The 20,445-nt window shown below is 45.3% G+C and overlaps 1 protein-coding gene across 2 annotated transcripts in view; it reads left to right on the forward strand.

Annotated features, from left to right (window-relative positions):
* RCL1 (RNA terminal phosphate cyclase like 1) overlaps positions 1–20,445 on the forward strand; it is a 63,011-nt gene that overhangs the window by 23,392 nt on the left and 19,174 nt on the right. Inside the window, exons 4-7 of one of the 2 annotated variants that reach the window (XM_035029155.1) lie at positions 5,335–5,409; positions 6,276–6,400; positions 12,029–12,105; positions 12,690–14,020. In XM_035029155.1, coding sequence (XP_034885046.1) covers positions 5,335–5,409; positions 6,276–6,400; positions 12,029–12,105; positions 12,690–12,964 — 552 coding nt within the window. In that variant the 3' untranslated portion in view covers positions 12,965–14,020. Of the gene's footprint in view, positions 1–5,334; positions 5,410–6,275; positions 6,401–12,028; positions 12,106–12,689; positions 14,021–19,887; positions 20,014–20,445 lie in introns of those variants that run through there. The other variant, XM_035029153.1, reaches the window with a different exon arrangement.

Below are 20,445 nucleotides of genomic sequence, written 5' to 3' on the forward strand. Positions count from 1 at the left end.
AGGAAAGACCAATTGGGTGGTACAGTGAGTTCTAAAACAGAGACTGCTGGTATTCACCCAGATATCTGTTAAGGTATAAACCTGGTTAATGTGTTGCTAGGTACTAAAAGACTTATTCCTCAGTTCTTGGGAATTCAGGTACATAAACTCTTTTCTTAGGATCCTGAGTACAGTGTGAGATCTGAAATTCTCAGTTGTAAAGGAATGTTGCATTATAAATGTTTAGAATTTTAAAGATTTATTTATTTATTTGGTGGGGGGAGGGGCAGAAGGAGAAGGAGAAAAAGAATCCTGAGCAGACTCCCTGCTGAGCGTGGAGCCTGACACGGGGCCCCGTCTCCCCTCTGAGATCAGAACCTGAGCTGAAACCAAGAGTTGGACGCTCAACCGACTGTTCCACCCAGGTGCCCTCCTCCCCCCCCGCTTTTTTAAAAGATTTATTTATTTAAACTGTTTAGAATTTTAAACTAATTTCAGATGATTGCTTTTTTTTCCTGCCTTTTCTGAAGATTCTAGGAAACCACCTTTCAGTTAAAAGTATGAGAGGAGGCCTCTATACTTTTAGAATGGAGTTGTGGGGAGGAGGGAGGAGCCTTGCATAATGGGAAAAACTCGGGTGAAGCATGCAGGAAACTTGGGCACTATGTGTCTCAGTTTTCCACTCTTTTTTTTTTTTTTCTCTATAATTGCTAATAATCTTAAAAGCTGTTTCCACTGGCATTATTCAAAAAGGTTTTATATATTAACAATGACAAAGGTTAACTGATGAATTCCGCAGAAATAATACTTAATTCTTGCATACGGTATTTTTTTTTAAGGTTTTATTTATTTATTTGACAGAGAGAGAGAGAGAGCGAGAGCAGGAGCACAAGCAGGGGGAGTGGGAGAGGGAGAGGGAGAAGGAGAAGCAGGCTCCCCACTGAGCAGGGAGCCCAATGCAGGACTCGATCCCAGGACCCTGGGATCATGACCTGAGGGGAAGGTAGACGCTTAACCGACTGAGCCACCCAGACCCCCTTGCATGCAGAGTGTTTAAAAAAAAAATCTATTTTCACATGTTGCAGAGCTCTCTGCTTTTGCTAGTTGCACTGCTAAAATGACCTTGGTTAGTACCTGGTTCCAGACCAGGATAAAATAAATACACCTAATCCTGGATATGTGTAACTTCTTCAGCCTGTGGCTTCTTCATTTCAAGCTTTCTCTTGAATGTGTGGCTCCCCCCCCGTTCATGTCCACTCTGTGCACGCAAGGACGAATTGGAAGAGTTCCCTTCTGGAACTTGATCTCATGAGGTGGACAACTATGAAGGCAGCTAGGGAGACTACAGGGTCACCCCTGTCAAAGGTATAAGCAAAGTGCTGAGGGCTGGGGAGGGTTTTCTAAGGAAAGGAAGCCAGAGTCAGTCTCCGATTTTAGGAAGATGAGGATGAATTGAAGAGGCATCAACTAGACTGAACATTATGGGCATGGAAGTGAAAAGGAAGGGACAGATCTGAAGGACGTTGTGGAGTGAGAGACTTCTTAACTTGACAACTGATTGGAGATGGGATAGGAGGAAGTGGTTATAAATTATTCCAGGATTTCTATTCTTGACTGGAAGGATCGAGATCAGATAACATTTGACACAGGGAAGAGGAAAATTGTGGTAGGATGATGGACGATATGTTTAATTTTGATCCTCTTCTCTGCAGTACTGGTAGGATATTCACATGGGGATGTCCAGCTGGCAGTTAAAATTATTGTCTGGAGCCTCAGAGACAGTCATCAGGATCTTACCTATTGATAGTTAAGTCCCTAGGAGAATGAGATTAACCAGTGCCAAGGTTGAACACTGGTGGCTTTTTGACTGAATTAATCCTACAGGTATTCTTCCTGCGGCTTGCAGTGTGGTGGTGGTGTGTCTATACGAATTGGTGGTTCATGTTTGAGACTCCAGATTCTCTATTATAGTAGGTTGATGTGGCAGCACTGGGTGGCCATCCGCTGGACCTGCGTGGCCCTGCCCTCTTTGGATAAATCGTGAGCTCTTTGGTTGGACACAGATCTTAGCTGACCTCATGGTCCATTAAAATTCCCTTTCTGGCCTCTGTGGGCCGCATGGCTCCTGAGACTGAGAATAGAGGAAGAAGAGGAAATGAATGTTTAAGGTGTGAGCGGGAGAAGAGGGGCTGGAGGCAGTGACCATGAGATTGGAGTCGAGTTCTAAGAAGCAGGGGGTGACTCACAGAGCCAGTTTTTGCAGGAGCTCCCTTAGGGCTGGGTGGGGAGATTGGGCAGTGAGAAGTTGTGTTGACCTTTGAGAGAGTGGTGTCATTGGACTGTAAGGACAGGCATGCATTGAGGAAATGAGTAGCAAATAGAACCGTGGAAAACCGGGAGATTCTTCTAGAAAGTTAGATAGGATGATTCTTTAGGAGCTGAGTTTTTGTTTTGGTTTGGTTTGATTATTGTTTTTTGAATGAGGGGAAGCTTGATCTTGCTTGTGGGCAGAGGAGATGCTGTAGTGGAGAAAGGAACAATTAAAATAAAAGGAGTGGGGGTGTTTGTAAGGCTGACTCAACAGTTGGAGGGGTGAGGGTCAACAGTGGAAGCGTTGGGGTGAGCCTTGTGCAAGAATAGGGACATTTTCCCCTGGGGACAAAAGGACAGGAAGTGGGAACAAATTCTGAGGAGAATAAAAGTTGAGGAGGTCTCCTCTGATTCTCAGTAATTCTGCTCCAGAGCCACTGGTCAAGAGGCAAGTGAAGATTCCAGTCTTTTTTAGTTCCCTCCTGGGAGGGGAAAAGAAGTACAGTTACGTCTGCTGTGTGCTGGGCACTCTTCTGGGTGAACCTGTGTTCATATGTATGCATCCTTATTTATTTAATTCTTTTACCAACACTGTGAGGTGGGTGTTCTTATCACTGTTTCAGACAAGGTAGCTGGGAGTGGGTTTTCTCCCTTTTTCTTTTTGGCTTGGATCTGGTCACATTTCTGTCTGATGACTGATTGACTAGACAGAAGGGTAATGCCTTTGCCCTCAGGTGCCACTTGGGTCAGACTTTTGCCTGTAATTACAGAGTTGTAGCTTCTTTTCCTTAAGCAGGACTTGCAGACCATCCTTGCTCTGCTAAAATTAGAGTGTGTGGAGCCAGGGGAGCGTGTCCAGTCCAGCCCCTCACTTTATGCAGGAGGCACCCAAGGCCCTGGGGATGTGGGGAAGTGTCGAGGTGTCACAGCTGGTGAGAGGCAGAGAGCGACTCAAGCCCCTATCTGCTTTTCCGGCCCTGGTCCCATGCATCACGATGCCTGCCCTCCATGTCAAATGGAGAGTGTCAGGAGACAGGACCACACCTCCGGTTACACTGGGGCTTCTGGCTGGCCTTCAGAGTCAATTTGACCGCGTCCTTTTGACTCCAAGTATAGGTAGGATGAGCCGGAAGTGATGCCCTGTTTTCTCGCCTTTCTTTCCCCCAGGAGGGCTGGTGCCTAGTTCCTGGGAGTCATGCCCTCAGAACAGCCTGTACCCCCCCCCCCCACTTTTCCCAGAGTCTGGCTTAGCCTCTCTCCAGTTGCCCTTCATTCTAGTCTAGACTGACTTCTCTGTTCTGGCAACCCCAGATGCATATTTTAAGTTTTTAACGTGTGTTTAGCTTTAATATTTAACGAAATTAGCTAATCTTTAATGAGTTGTCTTCGTAACTGCTTCTGCCCCACCTGATCCATTCTGACCGTGTTCCTAGGCTTCATAGGTCATTTCTGCCTCTGGTTAGTTTTGCGGTATCAGAATATTTAGCGGGGGCCTGTTCTGTGCTCTGAAGCCTTATTGGAATATTGCTGTGCTGAATCTTAGCAGCTTGGAGACAGGCTGAGCCCCTTACCTTAGAGACAGGGAAATTCAGACATGTGGGATTTTCTGATCTGAGGCCACACAGTTAACTGGAGGCAGAGCCTGGACCAGGACCAGACTATTCCCTCTGCGCCCCGCTCACCCTGCCTGCCCTCGCCGCCTGCAGATAGGGTCAGCTCCTGCAGGCTGAGGAGCAGCTCTGTTGCACTGGGAGCAAGTGAGGGAGTGATTTTTCTTCCCAAGTTGCTGTTGAGATGACGTTCACGGACTTAGCTGGCTGGATTTGAGTGTCATCCTATTCCCTCGGGGGAGTCCGCAGATAAGTAAGCAGAGGAGCCCAGGCCTCCCCGGAGTTCCGAGTGAGGAGGACATAACAGCAGCACTTTGCACAGCCTTGCCATTAACTGTGGGTCTTGTCGTCACGGTCCAGGTTTGTGCCGCTCCTGGAGTTGGCGGCTGCCCTTCCCCGTCTGCCCCCACCCCCTTGTGGGCTCACCACCTCCCCTTTAACTGCCTGTGTGGTGGGCATCGGCAGGATCCCAGGTCGCTCCAGCTCAGGTTCATTTGGTTTGTTTTGGCTTAGAGTGCCACCAGCTTTAAACATTAAACAACCATGTTGGAAAAAGAATAATAAAAAAGGCTGGTATTTTCTTCTATAGCATTTATGCCTATAAGAATGAGCAGAAGTCGGGGCCCTCGGGTGGTTCATTTGGTTAAGTGTCTGACTCTTGGTTTTGACTCAGGTCATGATCTCACCGTCCTGGCATCGAGCTACACGTCGGGCTCTGAGCTCAGCAGGGAGTCTGCTTGAGGATTCTCCTGTTTGCCCTGCATGGCCCCCTCCCCCCCGCTCTCTCTCTCTCAAATAAATTAAAAAAAAAAAAGAACAGAATGAGCAGAAGTCCCAGTTTGTTTTTTGGATGAACTCAGCAATTTCTCGATGCTTTTTGCATGATGCATGTGATCCTCCTGCAGGGTAGGTGTATAATGTATAAAGTGAGGGAAGAGGGGCTCAGAGAAGCCAGTGGCTTGTAAAATTGCTGTCTTACCTGGGAGCAGAGCTGGCCCACTCCCTCGGTTGTAAGCCAGCGTGCTTTCTCTTCACAGGACCGCATCATCTACCTGCTTGCTAAACCTCATCCTGCTTTCATGGGCTCTTTATTCTTTCCACCTCTTAAGGTTTATTTTTTATTTTTAAAAATTTTTTAGATTTAATTTATTTATTAGAGAGAGAAAGAGAAGGCACAAACTGGGGGGACAGGCAGAGGGAGAGGGAGACAGCGAGAGAGGGAACACAAGCAGGGGGAGTGGGAGAGGGAGAAGCAGGCTTCCCGCGGAGCAGGGAGCCCGATGTGGGGCTCCACCCCAGGAGCCCGATGTGGGGCTCGATCCCAGGGCCCTGGGATGATGACCTGAGCCGAAGGCAGACGCTTAACGACTGAGCCACCCAGGCGTCCCTCAAAGTTTAATTAAACTTTTTTTTTTTTTCTGGAATAATTCTACAGGTTGATGTCCTTAAGGCAACAGCCCTCCCTCTGTTGAAGCAGTTTGGAATTGACGGTGAATCATTTGAGCTAAAGGTAAGAGTGTGTACACTGTTGGCTGAAACGTGTGTAAAATATTCTCTTATGAACTCATTGGAAGAGCTGTAGGACGCAGTGTGTCTGTGTGTGTCACGTTTGAAGTCACCATTGAGCCAGCCCCACAGGAGCCGTGATCCAAACATGACAGACTTTGCGCCGAGAAGGGACCCGAGCAGTGGCAGCGCCCGTTCCTTTGTGGTGAGCGGCATTGTGCACCCTGCACACGGACGGACTCCTTTATCCCTCACGGCAGCTCTGCCGGGAAGCGGCCGCGCCAGGCTTCCGGCCACACGCGCTCTCTGAGCGAGGTCACCCAGATGTAATTCGCGTCCCGGGCCTCCCAACCTGGATGCCCCGGAGAGTTTTCAGTGTTTTCAAAACCTAGAAGTAATTTAAGCATCTGTTTGTTTGCTATTGGAAGGAATTATTACATCACTAAGTTAACTGGGTATCTTAAGCTGCTTAGCATCTCTATTTTTTAAGTTAATGTCTTAAACAAGGGAAATGACTTCATTTTTATTAGTAAAATGAATTTTGCTAGATTAGTTAATTGCATAGGAAGGAGAAATGGTTCCTGATGGTTAAGAAAGCAGTTGAGCCGCTCATCGTAAGCATGAGGGAACAGGTGGCAGGGGTGAAGTGACCCCTGGGGCGTGCTGGCCCTGTGTCCTCTGCTCTTCCTGACGTTCGGGGTCCCTGCTCAGCACGTGCCCTCTCAATGGTCTTGAAGGGGTTGACCCGTTGGCTACGAAAGAGCTAACTGCGTTCTGAGGAAGAGCCCCTTGGCCTAAACCAGCCAGGCTGGGTATCAGGGTCCCCCACTCTGCCACCTCCTCACCTCTTCTCTCTCATCACCTGTGCAGGTGGTGCGGCGGGGAATGCCTCCTGGAGGAGGAGGGGAAGTGCTCTTCTCGTGTCCCGTAAGGAAGGTCCTCAAGCCTGTCCAGCTCACAGATCCAGGGAAAATCAAGCGGATCAGAGGGATTGCGTATCCTTTGCATTTGATTTAGATTTCTGATCTTTTACTTGCCTCATGAAGATAAGAATGACTCATAACAATTTGCTTCTTCCCAGAGTTATTTACATTTTATTTTTATTTATTTTTTTTAAAGTTTTTATTTATTTATTGAATTGACAGAGAGAGAGTGTGAGGGGGAACACAAGTAGGGGGAGTGGGAGAGGGAGAAGCAGGCTTCCTGCGGAGCAGGGAGCCTGATGTGGGGCTCGATCCCAAGACCCCGGGATCATGACCTGAGCCGAAGGCAGTCGCTTAACCAGCTGAGCCACCCAGGCGCCCCAAGTTATTTACGTTTTAGACAACAGTCTTGGAGAAGTCTTAACAGTGAAATTGTAATTGTTGGCTGAGATACGATGTTTTATTATCTGTCTCACCATGACCAGACTGATCCATTCCTTACTGTTTTTTTAGTTAATGCTGAAGCAAACAACTCCCGGGTATGTGCTGCTCTCCTGAGGGCTTTGGTTTAGGGGCCACCAATACACTGCAGTCCCTCCCTCAGAAGAGCTCGTTGTCTGATGAGGGAAACGTGCAAACATGTAATTCTGATATAATGTGTAAAATGGTGTAGATGGATGCACAGTGGGTTGGGGGAGCTAAGACAGAGGATGGCACACTCTGTCTGGAAGATGTAGGAGGGCAGGAATAAGATCTACTTATTAAGTGGTTACTCTGCATGCACTGTGATAATACACTTATTTTCTTTTCAAAAAACCACTTTATTTTTACGTACAAAAAGCTATACATACTCAACGTGAACAACTTGATGAGTTTGGAGATGAATATACACCTGTGAAACCAGCAGCATAGTAGTACCATAAACATATCTGTTACCTCCAAAAGTTACTTTCTGCCTTCTAGTTTTTTTTTATTTTTACACTTTTAATTTTTTGTGATAATAACGCTTGACATAGATCTACTCTTTTAGCAAATTTGAAAAGAATTTACTGGGGCGCCTGGGTGGCTCAGTCGGTTGAGCATCTGACTTTTCTTTTTAATTTTATTTTTTTTTAAAGATTTCTTTTTCATTTTATTCATTTGAGAGAGAGAGAGAGAGCATGAGCAGGGGGAGAGGCAGAGGCAGAGGGAGAAGCAGATTCCCCACTGAACCGGGAGCCCGACATGGGGCTTGATCTCAGGACCCTGAGATCACGCCCTGAGCCGAAGGCAGACACTTAAGCATCTGAGCCACCCAGGCGTCCTGAGCGAACAACTCTTGATTTCAGCTCAGGTCGTGGTCACAGGGTCGTTGGATTGAGCCCTGCGTCGGGCGCAGTACTTATGCTCGGCGCAGAGTCTGCCTGGGATTCTCTTTCTCCTGCTGCCCCTCTCCCTGATCACTCGAATGCTCTCTCAATAAATAAATAAATAAAATCTTAAAAAAATAAAATAAATTTTATTTTTTAAACCCCAGTATAATTAGCAAATTTTTAAGTATATAATACAGGCATTATGGTACACAGTAGATCTGTAGGACTTAGTCATCTTGCATAACTGAAACTTTGTGCCCTTTGACTGACATCTCCCCGTTTCCCCCTCCCTCCAAGCCCCTGGCAACCACCAGTCTACTCTCTGCTTCTGTGAGTGTGACCATTTTAGATTGCTTATATAAGTGGAATTATGCAGTATTTATTCTTCTCTGTCTAGCTTATTTCACGTAGCACACTGTTTTCCTTGTTCACCATGTCGCAAATGACAGCATTTACTTTTTTTTTTTAAGACTGAATAATATTCCATTGTATGTAAATATTACATTTTCTTGATCTGTTCATCTTTCACTGGACATTTAACTTGCTTTCATGTTTTGGGTATAGTGAATAAAGCTGAAATGAGTGTGGGAGTTTGTTTAGTTTCTGTAGATATGGACCCAGAAGTGGGACTGTGGAATCAAATGGTAGTTCTGTTTTTAATTTCTTGAGGAACCTCCCTACCATCTTCCATAGTGGCTGGACCAGTTTGCATTCCCATCAACAGTGTATAAGGATTCCCTTTTCTTCACACCGTCAGCAATACTTGTTATCTTTTTTTTTTTTTTTTTTGATCGTAGCTACTCCAACAGGCATGAGGTGATAGCTCATTATGGTTTTGATTTGTATTTCTCTGATGATGAGTGATGTTGAGCAGTTTTCCACATGAAGGTATGAACATCTCTGGGTCTTCTGTGGAGAAATATCTATTCAGGTCCTTTGCCCATTTTTTAATTGGGTTGTTTTATTTTATTTTATTTTTAAGATTTAATTTCTAAGTAATCACTACACCATGTGGGACTCCAACTCACAACCCTGAGATCAACAAGAGTCACACGCTCCACCCACTGAGCCAGCCAGGTGCCCCGGGTTATTTTATTTTTATTTTTTTGCTGTTGAGTTGTAATGAGTTTCTTATGTATTTTGGATATTAATCAGAGGTATGATTTGCAGACATTTTCTCTCATTCTATGGGTTGCTTTTTCACTTTGTTGTTTCTTTTGCCCTTGTTTTGGTATTCCATCCAAGAAAGCATCGCTGGTGCTAAAAAGCTTTTCCTCTGTGTTTTCTTTTGGAGTTTTATGGTTTTAGGTCTTAAGTTTATCTTTAATCCATTTTGTGTTGATTTTTCTACGTGGTGCTAGTCTGTTGGACAGATACGAAGATATGATCTATTTCTGTTCCCATTGCGTTGCATGTTTTTATGCTGGTACCATGCTGTTTTGATTATTGTAGCTTAGTAATAGATTTTGAAATCAGGAACTCTGATTCTTCCAGCTTTGTTCTTCTTGCTCAGAATTGCTTTAGCTATCTAGAGTCCTTTTTGGTTCCATATAAATTTTAGGATTGTTTTTTATGTGTATTTTCTGTATCTATTATTCTATAAAAAATAATCATTGGGATTTTGATAAGAATTGCATTGAATCTGTAGATCACTTTGGATAGTATGGACATTTCAAGAATATGAATTCTCTCAGTCCATAAACGAGGGCTGTCTTTCCATTTATTTGTGTTTTTTAAAATGTCTTTCATAAGTGCTTTATACTTTTTAGTATACAAGTCTTTTACCTTCTTGGTTAAGTTTATTCCTAAGTATTTAGGTTTTTTAGGATGCTATTGTAAATAGGATTATTTCCTTGATTTCTTATTCAGATAGTTTATTGTTAGTGTACAATGTAAGTTGATTTTTGTATCCTGCAACTTTTAAAAATTTTAAAAATTCATTTATTCCAATAGTTCTTTTTTTGGGTGGGTGACATCTTTGGGGTTTCTACCTATAAGATCATGTCATCTGCAGATAGATGATTTTACTTTTTCCTTTCCAATTTGGATTCCTTTCATTTCTTTTTCTTGCTTAATTGCTCTGGCTAGGATTTACAGTACCATGTTGAATAGCAGTGGCAAGAGTGGTCATCCATGCTTTGTTCCAAATTACAGAAGAAAAGCTTTGGGTTTTCCACAATTGAAGATGTTAGCTGTGGGCTTTTCATGTATGGTCCTTATTGTGTTGATGTAATTTTCTTCTCAACTTAATTTGTTGAGAATTTTTAATAATGGAAGAGTATTGAATTTTGTCAAATGCTCTTTCTGCATCTATTGAGACAATCATCTGATTTTTGTCCTTCATTAATGTGTTAATGTGGTGTATCACATTAATTGATTTGCATATGTAGAACCATTCTTGCATCCCAGGGATAAATCCCACTTGGTTATGTCATGTGATCCTTTTAATGTATCATTGAATTTAGTTTGCTAAAATTTGTTGATAATTTTTGCATCCGTGTTCATCAGGGATATTGGCCTATAGTTTTCTTTTCTTGTAGTGTCTTTAAGGTCTGGCTTTGGTATCAGTGACGCTGGCTTCATAAAGTGAATTTGGAAGTGTTCCCTCTTCATTGTTTTTGGAAATTTAAGGATTGGTATTAATTATTCTTTAAATGTGTGGTAGACTTCATCAGTGAATTGATTAATCTGAAGCCATCTGGTCTTGGGCTTTTCTTTTTTGTGAGGTTTTTGGTTACTGATTCTGACTCCTTACTTACAAGCTTTAATCTTGTTGCAGACTTGGTGGAATTTATCCGTTTCTTCTAGGTTGTCCAGTTTGTTGGCTTGTAATTGTTCATAATAGTAGCTTATGATTTTTAAAAAAATGTGGCATCAGGTGTAATGTCTCCTCTTTCATTTTGGATTTTATTTGTATCTTCTTTCTCTCTTTTCTTAGGCTAGTTAAGGGTTTGTTAATTTGTTTATCTTTTCAAAAAACTGACTCTTACTTTTGTTGATTATTTTTTCCTAGTGATTTTCACTTTGCTGTTTCATTTATATCTACTCTATTATTTTTTTCCTTCTGCTAACTTTGGATTTTAGTTTGTTCTTTTTCTGGTTCCTTGAGGTGTGAAGTTAGGCTGTTTATTTGAGATCTTTTCTTTTTTTGTAGAAAGAACGTAGGTGCTTATCACTATAAAATTCCTTCTTAGTACTCCTTTTGCTTCGTCCCATAAATTTTGGTATGTTGTGTTTTCATTTTTGTTGTCTCTAGATTTTTTTTTTTTAAGATTTTATTTATTCATTTGGAAGAGAGAGCACAAGCAGGGGGAGTGGCAGGGAGAGGGAGAGGGAGAAGGCTCCCTGCTGAGCAAGGAGCCCAATGCAGGGCTCGATCCCAGAACCCTGGGATCACAACCCGAGCCAAAGGCAGACGCTTAACCGACTGAGCCACCCAGGTGCCCATCTCTAGATATTTTCCAATTTCCCTTTTGATTTCTTCTTTGACCACATGTTCAAGAATCCGTTCATTTTCATCTGTTTGTGAATTTTCCCATTTTCTTGCTGTTACTGATACCTAGTTTCATTCCATTGTGGTTGGAAAAGGTGCCTGAGGTGATTTTAGCCTTTTTTTTTTTTTTTTTTTAAAGATTCTATTTATTTATTTGACAGAGACACAGCGAGAGAGGGAACACAAGCAGGGGGAGTGCGAGAGGGAGAAGCAGGCTTCCCTGCCGAGCAGGGAGCCCAGTGTGGGGCTTGATCCCAGGACCCGGGGATCCTGACCTGAGCGGAAGGCAGACGCTTAACGACTGAGCCACCAGGCGCCCCTAGCCTTCTTTTTTTTTTTTTTTTTAATTTTATTTTATTATGTTATGTTAGTCAGCATGCATTACATCATTAGTTTTTGGTGTAGTGTTCCATGATTAATTGTTTGCGTATAACACCCAGTGCTCCATGCAGAACGTACCCTCCTTAATATCCATCACCAGGCTAACCCATCCCTCCACACCCCTCCTCTCTAAAACCCTCAGTTTGTTTCTCAGAGTCCATAGTCTGGTTCCTCTCCCCCTCCGATGCCCCCCCTTCATTTTCCCCTTCCTATTATCTTTTTTTTTTTTTTAACATATAATGTATTATTTGTTTCAGAGGTACAGGTTTGTGATTCATCAGTCTTACACAATTCACAGTGCTCACCATAGCACATACCCTCCCCAATGTCTATCACCCAGCCACCCCATCCCTCCCACCCCCTCACTCCAGCAACCCTGTTTGTTTCCTGAGATTAAGAATTCCTCATATCAGTGAGACTATATGATACATGTCTTTCTCTGATTGACTTATTTCGCTTAGCATAAGATTTCAGCCTTCTTAAACTTGTTACATCGTGTTTTGTGATCTGCCGTGTGATCCCGGAGAATGTTCCATGTGCACATAAGAAGAGTGTGTATCCCGGTATTGTTGAGTGAAATGTCTTGTGGATGTCTGTTAGTTCCTCTTGGTTTATAACATTGTTCAAGTCACCTGTTGCCTTACTGATTTTCTTCCTGGGTGTTCTATCCGTTATTGAAAGTGGGGTAAGACATCTCCTATTACTGTTGTATTGCTGTTTCTCTATTCAAATTTGCTGATGTTTGCTTTATATATTTAGGTGATCTGATGTTGAGTGCTTATATGTTTATAGTTGTTATATCTTTCTGTTGAATTGACCCTTTTATCATTGTATAATTAACGTCTTTGTCTCCTGTGACTTTAAAGTCTTTTTGGACTTAGTCTGTTTTGTGTGATGGAAGTTTAGGCAGTCCTACTCTCTTTTGGTTCCCATTTGCATGGAATATGTTCACTTTCAGCTTATATATGTCCTTATATCTAAAGTGAGTCTTTTATAGACAGCATATAGTTGAATTTTATTTTACCCATTCAGCCACTTTTGTTTCTTTTGATTGTGGAGTTTAATCCATCTACATTTTATATTCTTTATTTTTAAGCCCAAGTGACTCTGAGTTTACTTGCATTCTGTTTTGCAGATGGAAAAACCGAGGCTTCACAGGCTGAAGGAATTTGCATCCACATCACACTGTTCATAATGGCAGGGCTGGGATTTGAGCCCTGTCTTATTGCAGCCCAGTCTTTGAACCTCTGCTTTTTCTTAGCAGAAGGGAGGGCATTTGGATTGAGCCTTGAGGAACAGAGGCCTGTGAAGTGGAGCAAGGAAGGGGTGCTTCAGGCAGGCGTGTGGGCTTCTGCGCACGCAGTGGTGCACCCTGGTTCTGGGAGTGGCAGGCCGTGCGGTGTGGCCTGAGGGCAGGTCTGTCACCGGTGTTCGGTAGTAGAAGATGGGATGTGAAAGATAGGGCCGGAGCCAGTGAAGATTGAAGGCCATGCTGACCAGTTGGCTTTCATTCCGAAGTCTGTAATTTTCTAGAGAGAGAATTTCCATAGTAAGAGGATAACGTCGGTGGTGCTGAAAGAACTTCCGGCTGTGCTTGGCTCATTGTAGAAACTTTGGAAGGTACAAGTGTACCTTGTACCTAATGGTGACCACTTAGAGGCAAAGATACTAGGGAGTCATTTTGCCCGAAGAGGATGGTGAGGGTAGTGGCTGGAGCACAGGTGAGGGCTGCAAGTTTACAGAGAGCTTGGGGGCAGCATGCGTGGGAAGCCGTCCCCACCTGGCTCTGTGATAGAGGGATAAGGAGTCCTTGAGGATGATTCTGCTGTGTGCCCTGGCACCTGGAGAGAGATGTACATTCTGATAGTAGCTACATGTTTGGGGCAGTGTAAGGTGGGGTGGGGGCATTGGTGATACTTCAGTTTTCTTCCTCTTGGGTTTGAGAGCCCTTCACAATGGTTACAGGGAGATAGGTCTAGAAAGGAAATTAGAAATGTACATCTGTAACTTGGGGGTGAGGTGAGAGCCAGAAGTGGGTGACTTGGAGTCAGCTATCATGTAGAATGCGGAGAGAGGCAGGTGGATCCCTGAGACATCGCGAAGACTTGAAAGCAAAAGCAAAATGCTCCCAGGAAGGGGGACCAGGGAGAGTCAAGCAGTTGAGAGGAGAATAAAGAAAACGTAGCTTCTTAACCATCTGAGCCACCCAGGCACCCAAGAAAACGTAGCTTCTTAGAAGCCCTGAGGAGCCCAGAGGAGTCAGCGTTAGGATGGAGGACATTCTGGGCAGCACACGGCTGGGGAGGAGCTCCTTCCAAAGAGGAGGAGCCAGCCCTGACGACCAGTTCTGGGGAAATGGTGCAATGTGGGGGCTGCTCTGAAGAATCTTGACAGGATGGGGCGCCTGGGTGGCTCAGTTGGTTGAGTGACTGCCTTCGGCTCAGGTTATGATCCTGGAGTCCCGGGATTGAGTCCCGCATCGGGCTCCCTGCTTGGCAGGGGGTCTGCTTCTCCCTCTGACCCTCCCCCATCTCATGTGCTCTCTCTCTCTCTCTCTGTCATTCTCTCTCTCAAATAAATAAATAAATAAAATCTTTATAAAAAAAAAAAGAATCTTGACAGGAAAGAGAAGCAGGAGGAAGGAAAGGTGGGAACTTGCCACAGGGAGAGAGTTGAGAAGATCCCCTCCCTTCTTAAAGAGAAGGTTGATGGTGATGGTGGTGATGGGAGTACTTCCATTGTCTGAGTAGAGTAGACCTCTAGGAGGGGGGACGCTGAGGAAGCGGGGTAACACTAACAAGGTGCTGGGTTCAGGTGTGGGTTCCGACTCTGGCCTTGCTGCCCATGGATGGCAGGATTTCGGCCCCACGCCTTGGTTGACTCCCTTCTAACCGGGCGCATTAAAACCGCGGTGTGGGGCTGCAGCGAAGGTTGGACAAGGTAGTAGATGTAGAGGGCGAGGCACCTGGCTGTTGTGTGAGGAAGCGTTTGGTGCGTCGCAGCTAGTATTGTTTTTATTATTATTTGGGAGGGTGTGGGTCGAAGATGGCTCTACATTGAGCCACCTGGAGGTGATCGGAAGGGGGTTGGGAGCAGTTCTCATTTTTCAAGAGTTAGGAGGGGATCATGGATAAGGGCATTAGCGGAAGGATGATAAGACCGTGTGACAGGTGTAGAAGTGTGCTGTCACAGTGGGGCACAGCAGCTGAAGGGAAGACCAAGGCTGGGGGACAGCAGTAAAGGGCTCAGCTGAAGATGAGATTTTATCATTGTGTCGGCTGGGTGGCCATGTGGCCACGTCCGGCAGCAGTTGGCAGCCCAGAGGGAGGGGACGGGAAGGCCAGAGGGTCAGTTTCATCCGGGGCTGGGTACGGTGGCAGAGAGTGACTGGTGCAGTAGGATGGGTAGAGGGACATCTGGTCAAGGGATTGGAACGCTTACCAGATTCAAAGATTGAATGTAAATAGCTCTAAAGATGGAGTGGCAGTAGGTATGTGTGCTGGGCAGACGAACAAGAACTTGTGTTGGGGGAATTGTATTTTGGGGTTTCAGATATTAAAAGTAGTAAAATTCTGGGTGCCGATCTGGGGGAGGGCAGGCGTTGGAGGCCAGGGGGCTGGATGGGGTTGGGTGATGGCTTTCCTGGTGGGACTTTGACAAAGGGGGTAGATCAGGGTGTGTGCTTCTCAGGGGTGGGTTAGGTGCTAAAAAGTCAAGTTTTGTGTTTCTCAGGAGGTTTTGGGGTGGTCCTACTTGGAGGAGAAGTATGGAGGGGCCTTGATGAGCTTGAACAGTAAGTGGTGAGGGGAATAGGGTGGTCGGCACAGCCACAGGCACAGAAAGCCGTTGTTGAGATAAAAGGGTGCTGCCTGAAGTTTGTAGAAATCCTCAAGATAAGAGGAATGTAAAACAGAGCTTCCCTGGACGGCGGCCTGTTCTCTCTGCTCGGCTCTCCTGGGGTGTGTCTCAGGGCCATTCCCCGGTAAAAATGAGAGAGTGGGCAGCGGGGGGAGATACAGTTCCTGTCCTGGGAGGCCCCAGATTGACGCATGTGGTTAAACTGACTTTCTAAGGTGATGTTCTCCATAGAGAAATGGAAATGCAAGTAGGTAGGGTTTTTTTTTCTTTTTTTCTTTTTAACCAAATATGCCTTTTCTACTTGACCCTTGGCACTTACTCAATCTCATTCTCGCTAACAGGCGCACTGTATTTTACCATATAAAGAAGCCAGGATGAAACCCTGCTGGTGGTCATTGACTTGCTTTCCATTTTCCTCTGTTGCTGAACATGCAGTTGACGGCCTTGCACGCAAAATCCTATGCACGCTCTGGACTGAGTTTGTTTTTACTCATTTGAGATTTGTTCCCTTTAATAGCTCTAGCGTGGTGGTGAACTCTGCTTGGAATCCATTCCCTGTAGTCTGGAAATGTGATTTCCAGAGTGTGCTGTTTGTTTTGACACAGTCTTGTGGTAACTATGTAGGTTTCACAGAGACTGCCTCCTGGGGTCCCACAGTACTAGGAGTACTGGGTGTGCAAAAGCCTCATGAGTTAGCCTTCGATGAGGACGCTGAGAAATGGAGAAGCCTTGGGGGTCGCACAGAGGAGGACACAAAAGAGCCCCACGCACTGGGGTGTAACTTTGTTCCTCCGTGGCTTCTCCCTCTGGTGTTCTTTAAGCCTTCCCGGTATAGAACCAGTGCCAGGAAGACACTGGAGAGCCCCTTGCCTGGGGCTGGGGCTCGGACACCTGAATCTTCCTGACACATCAGACCTGCAGAGTCTTCCTCCCAATTCCCCAGGAAAGTAGATACAAGTGGCCTTGCTCAGATTCTTGTCTGCAAACCAGACATTCCAGCTGCTGGTCTCCAGAGCTGCCCCTTTCACAAACACCTCAGTGGAATGTGGGTTTGAACTGAGATCACCTTCTTGGCCAGTTTTGGGGCCTGGGAAAAAAGAGCTGCTTTGGAAAAAAGCTTTAGCTGGTTTTATAGGTTTTTTTTACTTGCAAGTCTGGTTAACTGTTGGTCTGAGCTTGGAGGTTGCGTTCCCCATAGGAGGGCTTGGGTCAGGAGAACTGGCCCTGCTCTTGTGGGTGGTTGTGGCTTTAACTGAGTTACCCCCCAGAGCGCATCTTTTCCCTCTTGGACCGGCTGTCCAGGGCGTGGGAGGGAGCCGGTGTTGGTTCCTGCCAGCAGCAGTGACTGGACAGTGTGGTTACCTTTTATTTAATGCCACCCACTCTCATTCTCCCCCTGCCTGAGGAGGGGGGTGGGGAGAAGGGAGCACTCTCTTTTCAGTTTGTGGCACTATCCCAGAAGCTCATGATCTGGTACATAAGAGTCAAATGAAGAAGCTGGGGTAGAGACAGAAGATGGGAGTGAGCTGGAATTTGTAGGACAAACTGGTTTCCTTTCTCTGATTGTAGGGCAGGTACTTAGAGAATCAGCCTCTTTGTCTCTACACACACACACACACACACACACACACACTTTTGCTCACTTGTGTGTACTTTCTCTGACCTGGGACACCAGGGAGGGATAAGGGTAGGAGTTCCATATGGCCTGTAGCTGTGAAATTGTCTCTCTTGGATATGAGTTCCTAATATGGTATTCATATAAGGGCTTCAGGAGATTCACAGTCCCCTGAAATTGTCTGCAAAATGACATGTGCATAGCTTTCATCAGATTCCCAGAGGGGTCTCTGATTTCTGAAAGGATAGGAACCTCTGCTTTGGGGTTTGAATCTTGGACTAACTGCAAGAAAAGCAATAGCCGGCGTTCATTGGGCTCTTACCTCACACCAGGCACCACTAAGCACTTTACATGCATTATTTCATTTGAGCTTCCATACCTTGGGAGGAGAATGTTGTGATTATTCTTCTCTTACTGATGAGGAGGTGGACACACACCAGACCCAGAATGATGCAGTTTGCTGGAGCTGGCACTTGAGTACAGATGGTCTGATTCTAGAACTCTTAGCCATTCCTTGGTAGGTCCTTCACACCAAGCCGGATGGTTCCATGGTGACTCTGGCATATAGCCACCTTGTCCATCTCCACTGCCAGGATTCTGGTATAGGACTCCACTGGCCCTGAGTTGGTACAGTTCCTCACCCGGTTTCCACATGTCTGTGGGGGTTGGAGGGAGGAGGTTGTCTTTATGAAGTCAGATCTGTTCAATTTTGTATCTCACTTCTGTGACCTGGTTGTCCTCAGTTTAAGCCCTGGAAGTAGGAATCCATGGCTGTGGCTCATGGGGTCACTGTGAGCATAAGATCAATTGCTAATGTACCTGAAAGAATTTTGGGAGCCATGGATGCTGTGGGATTATATGTCAGGATGGTGACATCTGTGCTCTCCTTAGGAGAGTGGGCAGCATCAGGCTCAGAAGGACAGCACCCACCCAGTCCAAAGGGTGTGAGACCCAGGATTGTTTGTCTAAGCTGCCTGTGGCCAAAAGTACACTCTGGACAGAGAGGTGGTGATGTAACGGGGCCTTGTGTGTGTATTGAAAAATCCCTCTTTGCTCTTTCCTCACTTCAGGTTTGTCCTTTGAGTCAAGTCAAATATTTATTGAGTATTGCTGAGTACAAAAGTAGGGTATGAGAGTCATCAGAGAGCTCTGCTCCATACGGAAGCAGAGCCCCTCTTCTTATGGAAGGCATGGTCTTGGTTGATGGGCAAGGACATGTGTAGATGAAGGGAGATGTACGGTAAGGTCAAGTGAAGATCACGGTCTGGTTCTGGCTGGAGGGTGTGGGGGAGAAGGAAGGAAAAATGAAGGAAGGCGGTTCAGGTTGGAGAATTTGAACAGTTGGGTGAGTGGTGGGGGTAATGGTGTCGGGGTGGGGGGACGGACACTGAGCAGACAGACTGACCGTGAGGTCTGGGAGGGTCCAGACTAAGGGAACTGCGGATTCTCACTAGCATGAGGAAGATTGATCTTTCAGTGGAGGGTGCAGGATGGATCAGAGAGGGGAGCTAGATGCCAGCCAAGGTCTTTGCAGTCTCTGAGCATTTCATTTCTGCAGCTCAAATGAAAATTGAATTTGTCATTGATGGTAATTTTTGCACAGTTGGGTTGGAATAGGCAGACCACACACCTTGTTTTCCCTGTTGGACTTGCCATGTGGGGTTTGTGTCAGGGTAATGGGAAGATCACATGTTGTTACTTCTCTCTTTCTTTAACCCCTTGTCCCACGTATGTAGCCACCTCTTGACTGAACGTTGCACATCGAAAGTGCTCCATACTTACTTATTTTTGGATTCGTGGCATTGGGGAGAGCCAGTCTCTATAATAAAGTCTAATTTTAGGTAATTGTTTCTGTTTCCTTAAATATCAGCCTTTTCGGGGCCCCTGGGTGGCTCAGTCAGTTCAGCATCCAACTCTTGATTTCAGCTCAGGTCATGATCTCAGCATTGTGCGATTGAGCCCTACATTGGGCTCCATACTAGGCATGGAACCTGCTTAAGATTCTCTCTCTGCCTCTCCCTCTGCCCCCCCAACCCCTGCCATGTGCGCTCTCTCTCTCTCAAAAAATTAAAACAAAACAAAACACCAGTCTTTTCATTTGAGTTGCTTTTATCTTCCTCCTTTTCTTTCTGGGGGTGCCGTGGTGTAAACATGCTAATTATCAATACTTTTATTATAAGGTAGCAGTTGTGAGGAGCCTGTATTATCCACAAATGGAGTAAATGACAAATAATTGAAAATAAGCTCTGTGAGTTGCAACAAACCTATTAAGATCTTTATGAACAGCTACTGTACTCTCTTTCACTAATCTTTTTCTGCTTTTCCTGTGAACAGACCAGGGGTGGATTGGGACTGGCCCAGGTGAGCCCCAGTGTGGTGTGTCTGTTCTGGCCTTAGGTTTGCAAGGGAAAGACTCATTGGTTCCAGCAGTGGGGAGGGTCGGAGAACACTTCAAAGGGAGCCTGGCTCATGCCAGACAGGCAGGCCGTTGTCTCCTTTTGTTCCGAAATTGAGTTGAACCATATCTCGGAGAGGGGAGGGGCATTGGGTAGGAACTCTAGAGCAGGGTTGGGAACTCTTATTTTATACTTTCCAACTCTCTACATCTGTGTGTTTTTCATTGTGATTGTTTTATAACAATAATATAAAAACTATATAGTAATACAGTAATAAATAAAAATAATGATCTAAAAATCGACTTAAGGTATTACGACAAAGTTAAGCAATTAAATACAGTTGGAAAATAGAATGGCATTAGAATGGCATTTTATTACAGTTCCACAAATAGCCGCTAGCTTTATAAAAGACCTTTCTCTGTGTGGAGTCCAAGCAGAATGGCACCCTTAACCGTGGATTGCAGGTACTCCGTGCGCGTATCACCGCAGATGGCCAACCGGATCGTGGATTCTGCAAGGAGCATCCTCAACAAGTTTATACCCGATATCTATATTTACACAGACCACATGAAAGGAGTCAGCTCTGGGAAGTAAGTGTCTGTGCATTTTTAAAGCTTATTTCTGCAGCTAACCCAGCCTTTTCGCACTCCTGTCCCGATTACAGTGGAAGCTGCCAGCTCTGTGTCGGCAGCCAGAGGAAGAGTGATTTCAGAATTAATTTCCTCCCGACTTACTGCTGTTGTCACCAGCGGGCATCTTCTGAGCACCTATCACGTGGGAAGCATCATAGTGGCCGGAGCTGGGGATGAGGGGTCCAGACCCTGGCCTGGGGGAGTTAAAACCCAGCTATTAATAAACGGTGCTTCCAGCTTTAAATCCCATTTGTTCCCACAAAAAATTACAGCAAACAAGTTCTTCCACCCTGAGTAAATAACAGTTTAGGGGAAAATACCCTTTGTTGGTCTGTGCCAGTTGGTTTCTCCCTCCATCAGGGGGAACAGCACCCCTAGAGCCAAAGGAAG

Source organism: Mirounga leonina, unplaced genomic scaffold, assembly GCF_011800145.1.
Source record: "Mirounga leonina isolate KUSES-001 unplaced genomic scaffold, KU_Mleo_1.0 Mir_224, whole genome shotgun sequence".
Classification (NCBI taxonomy): Eukaryota; Metazoa; Chordata; class Mammalia; order Carnivora; family Phocidae; genus Mirounga; species Mirounga leonina.